Source organism: Oryzias melastigma, linkage group LG5 (genome assembly GCF_002922805.2).
Source record: "Oryzias melastigma strain HK-1 linkage group LG5, ASM292280v2, whole genome shotgun sequence".
NCBI lineage: Eukaryota > Metazoa > Chordata > Actinopteri > Beloniformes > Adrianichthyidae > Oryzias > Oryzias melastigma.
In genome coordinates this window covers 8,221,332-8,226,439 of record NC_050516.1, presented here as the reverse complement: position 1 = coordinate 8,226,439, position 5,108 = coordinate 8,221,332, and the positions used below count along the sequence as shown (strand labels likewise).

The following is a 5,108-nucleotide window of genomic DNA, read 5'->3' as shown; positions in this document are numbered from 1 at the left end:
GGGGGGGGGGGTCTCGCCCGGGGAGTAATTCAGTGTAGAACCGCCACTGCTTACTACCTACAGAAGGAAGAGGTTTGGTGTAAAATGGAATTGTCTGACTTTTGATCTGTTTACAAAGATTATGTGAGAACGGAAATTTAGGAAACTTTTAACTGGTGAGAAAAGATCTCCTGCAGCTCCACGTCTCATAGACAAAGCTAATGCTAGTGTTAGCATTAGCACAGATTAAAAGAATAAAATCATAATTACCTTCATAATCAAACAAGCAGCATTCACTGAAGTTCTTGTAACTTTGTCTAACTTTAACCAGGTTGTCAGAGAGAAATAATCCACGACTGGTTTAATATCATCCAGAGGAATTTGGGGATCAGCTGATCTGCTGTTCTGACTGCAGACAGGATTACTGATATTTGTACTCTGATTTGTGTCGATCTAAGAGGAGAAAACGAATACAACCAGGTAGGATGTTTATCAAATAATTACTTAACAAATTGCGGTTATAATTGGTAAGGTTACATTTTATTATTCAGGTTAAACTGCTTTAAACAGCGTTCAGCTGTCAGCTTTGCCGTTCTGAACCACCGACACCAGAAGCGACTCTGTACATGTGACGTCACGTGAAAAGAGACTATTTAGTCAGAGCACAGAGCGCTCTTCAGTGTGAAGTCTTGTTTGGGCCTGACTGAATCACTGAGCGTTCTCATCCTGACCTGATTTAGCTTTTAGCTGTTATTTGCTCATGTTCTCCTGTCTGTGCCAAATAGACCTGCTGCACTTGGATCTATCTATCTGCTCATTTGTGACAGAAGCTTTACTCTCCAAACCATGTGAAGTTGACCCAGTTTCACCTGATGTCCATCGCTGGAGTCAAGAGGGAGACCGGTTCTACCTTCAGCATCAATTGGACTCAGTTAGTCACTGCATGTGTTGCTTACATGAGGGGTCTCCAGTGTCCAGCTGGAGGAGGGCCCTCAGCTTCCTGATCTCCTCCTGGTACCCCCGAATCAGAGCCTCCTTGGGGTCTTCGTTGATTCGTGGTCTGTTCTGGATGCTCTTGGCTCGGTTGGCGTATCGCAGCGTGCTCAAGCTCTCCTCATAGTTGCTTCCTGCAGGTGAGAGGCAGGCGATCATCAGGGTCCGGGTGTTTCCTCCCAGAGAGTCCTGCAGCAGCCGGGTCAGCTTCGAGTCCCGGTAGGGGATGAACTTGGACCGGCCGTCCACCAGAGCAGAGATGACGTTGCCCAAAGCTGACAGGGAGAGGTTGATCTTGGTGGCCTCCCGGAGGCGCTCGCCTGTCGCTCCGGTTTTAGACTGACGCTCACTTCCTGCCAGGTCAACCAGGTTGAGTTTTCCCGCCCGGAGGTGATCCCGCCCCGAGGAATCTGGACGTTCGGTCAGACAACAGCTCAAGTCATTCCACTGAGGTTTTTCTATTAAATTATGCAAATGGACTGAAAGAGGATCAGAAGAATTATTTCTGATCACATTTAAAAGATTTTGGTTTATAAAAATTATTAATTATTCACATTTTTTGATAAACATTTGATACAATATTTTGGGTAAAACAAAATTCCAGTGATGTAGTTTAAATACAATAACTTTAAATGAATCTATTTATATTTAAAATACAGAAAGAAAAGTTACTCAAATAAAAACATTTTGTTAAACTGTTTTATATAAAAAAAATGTAAACATTTTCATCAAAAATGTTTCAGTCCATTTATATTTTCTTTGAACAACTGGGGCATTCCTACACAGAAAGTGAAAAGCTTCTGGAGCTGTTTCTGGAGGGATTTTCCCGCCTTCACCTGTCCTGCAGATCTCCAGGTGAAGCGTGAAGATGGAGTGGGAGCGGGAGGAGTCCTTATTCATCAGCGTGGAGCCCACCGCCCGGTTCCTGCAGCCTCTCTCCATGATCCTCTCACACTCCCCAACACTGTGCACACTGTGCATGGAGAGGTCACGCACGTGAACCCCCCGCTCCGGATGCTCCTTCAACTTTTTTCAGTCATCCACCCAAAAAAAAAAGAAAGGAAAGAGATAAAAACCACGCCTCTTCTAACAGATCCTGTGTTTTCACACGGATAACAAAAGAGACAAACTTCACCTCCAGTCTTTGTTTGACGTCGTTTCCCAAAAGATCCCGAACGTCTTCATTATAAATCTCTAAGTAACAGGCTCTCACCAGGAATTTGGTATTTTCTGCACACTGGCATGAAAAGACAACAAAGAGCTCAGATAAACCTGCAGAATAAAGAAAGTCTCATCTTTCTGTCATTTTTATTTATTTAGTTGTGTAAATGATAAGTAAACATTCACACTATAGTGATTCTTCTGCTCCTTTCCATACGTTTTTTTTTTTAAAGTCAACTACAATTTATGCAATTTATGCAATTTATGCAATCTTGGTATCAAAACGTTCAGCTTGTTCAGGAGATTACTGCTTGTACTTTTAGAATTAATAAACTTTACAGTTTTTGAAATATTTAGCAAAATATGCCCCATAGAAAATGAATGTCAAAGTCTTCAAATTTCAAAATTTTAAGCAGATTAGCAACAAACCTTAAATAGATTCATGGCTGTTTTCATCTTTTATAGTAGTCTGAAAAAAACGGAGTCTAGTTAACATTTTAGCAACATGCTAACGTTTTGGCTAATTTTTTATCTACTAATGTTTTTGGCTAATATAGTTTACTGAGGAATTTGGGGTAATTTTGGAGTACAGCTAGTACTTTAGCAGCTTGCTTTTTTGGCTAATTTAGCATAGAGTTTTTTATGCTAATTTGGAGTTTATCACATCTTTAAACTACACACTGAATATTTGTGCAAACTTGTATTAGGGAACATGTGTCAAAGTCAAGGCCCAGGGGCCGGATCCGGCCCTCCGGCTAATGCTATCCGGCCCTCCAGAATGTTTTATCTTATTGTTAATAGTGACTCAAGGTTATCTTACGCTCATTTCTAACTTGTATAATTTTGACAAAATATATTTTTTTGGAGAGTAAAATATTGAAAGTTATTTAAGGTTTAAATTGATTTATTCTGGAATAATATTCCCGCCTGTTTATTATTCAGAATTATTTTAAAAAGTTACAGTTTTAAAGTTTTAAAAATTGTCATTCTGCTAGCTTTTTGGACTATTTTGGTATTCAGCTTTCTAGGCTGTTTTAAAGTTCAGTTATTTTTCAGCTACATGCTAGCTGTTTTGGCTAACCAAGGGGTTTTTTTAAGGTTTTTTTTTGTTCTTTTTGGCTAATTTTGCATTTACAGTAGCTAATATTATAGTTATTAGCTTCAGCGTTTTCAGCTATCAGCTTCAGTATTTTCAGCTATCAATTTCAGCATCTTCAGCGGCCAAATTCAGCTTACAGCATTCACACTGGCATTATCACAGGTAATGCTGTATATCTCGGTCGTAATTATGTAAAAAATTTACTGTTTTAAAATGTTATAAATGTAGTTTTAGAGTGTTCAATAAATGTTTATCCTGTTCGGCCCGCGACCTGAAGTGTGTTTTGGATTTTGGCCCCTTGTGCGATGGAGTTTGACACTCGTGCTTTAAGGATTTTTAACCAATTTTACAACCAATTTTTCAGATATTTAGGTCCACTTCAACACTCTTTCATAGTTCTTTGACAAAATGTCCAGTCTTTTAGCAAATTTAACATTTTGCAAATAGCTTTTGTTTTTTCAGCTAAGAGCTTCAGCATCTTCAGCAACTGCTCTCAGCTAAAAGCATTCACACCAGCATCAATGCTTGTAATTCCATTTTTCTAGTTACATTTTGATTTCGTTCAAATCTATCTTAATTCATTAAGGTCTCAGCTTTCTGTTGTAAAAGCCATCACAACAAAGTCAGATTTCATGACCTTGATCCACCTTAACCCCCCCCCCATACCTGAATGCTCTCAAAAATGTGCTCAAAAGCCCGAGGGATGACCCCTCTCTGGGCCTCCGGCTCAGACACCCCCTGCATGGTGAAAGATTTGCCACTTCCTGTTTGTCCATAAGCAAAAATGGTGCCGTTGTATCCTTCAGTGACCCCCTGTGAACGACAGAGCGGGTGATGACGTCACAGAGCCGGCAGGAATCGCTCCATCTCCTGAGCTTACCTCCACCAGAGGACAGACGGCCTCGTTGTACAGCTGCTCCGTGGCGTGCTCGCCGCTGTAGGTCCCATCAAAGGTGAACTGTTTGGGGGGCTCGTCCTCGGCCCCGGGCTTCCAGATGAAGCACTGGCAGTGCTGCAGGTCCATGGACAGCACCACCCCCGAGCTGACAGCCTTCTCCCGGTCATTCAGGGGCCTGCTCCTGACCACCACCCTCACCGACTCTGAGCTCATGTAACATGCGAGAGGTGGAGCTTATTTACCTGTTCGTGTGTCTGCAGGTACGCAGGGCTGCAGCAGGATCAGGTGACGCCAAAACTAACAGGTGTTTTTGTTTATCAAACTAGAGGAATAAAGAGAGAAAAATCCGTCAGGTGTGGGTTTGGGTCTGTCACGCTCCTTCTCGGTCCACTTCACAAAGCGTTGATCTGTTGCCTAGCAACCACAGAGGAGTGTGGTAAAAGTGAGACACTGCAACAACCATATTTGGGTATGTAGAGGTCACTGTATAAAAAAGCGATTACACGTTCATAATTATGTCAGGAAGGAGGGAAATAATTCTTCAGCTTCTCTGCTGTTTCTGCTTCACCCCAAACTGACCTGAGTCTCCATTTTGTCTCATTTAGATGTTTTTTTCTGTGTATCAGAGAAACAGATTCCATCCCTGGGTTTTTAAATTTGTAACAGTTTAACAAGTGTTCGCCCGTGTCCTTATGTGAACTTATTTCTCCTTTTTTCTTTGAAAACAGCCTCTGTGTTGTGTTTCTTTTTTTTCTTCATTCAGACGGCAGTCCGGGTTAATTTGGGAAGTTTATTCTGCAATGAAAGATGTTCACATAAAGTTAAACATCTCCTGGAAGTTAAATGATCACAACAGCCAATCAAATATGTTAATTCTGTGAATTGAATGCTACTACAGATACACATTTTAAAGATTAAATACTTAAAAAGTTTCTCCAGCAGCAACGCAGACAATACATTAGGCAGACATTACAATCA

At 41.1% G+C, this 5,108-nt stretch overlaps 1 protein-coding gene across 3 annotated transcripts in view; it reads right to left on the bottom strand.

Annotated features, from left to right (window-relative positions):
• kif17 (kinesin family member 17) overlaps window positions 1-4,554 on the bottom strand; it is a 9,661-nt gene extending 5,107 nt beyond the window's left edge. For 2 of the 3 annotated variants that reach the window (XM_024270962.2, XM_024270963.1), the window contains exons 1-5: window positions 4,113-4,554; window positions 3,899-4,045; window positions 2,108-2,209; window positions 1,809-1,998; window positions 936-1,382 (exon numbers count right to left, since the gene is read on the bottom strand). In XM_024270962.2, the coding sequence (XP_024126730.1) occupies window positions 936-1,382; window positions 1,809-1,998; window positions 2,108-2,209; window positions 3,899-4,045; window positions 4,113-4,343 (1,117 nt within the window). In that variant the 5' untranslated portion in view covers window positions 4,344-4,554. The remainder of the gene's footprint in view (window positions 1-935; window positions 1,383-1,808; window positions 1,999-2,107; window positions 2,210-3,898; window positions 4,046-4,112) is intronic. The other variant, XM_024270964.1, reaches the window with a different exon arrangement.
• Window positions 4,555-5,108: the final 554 nt, after the last annotated feature.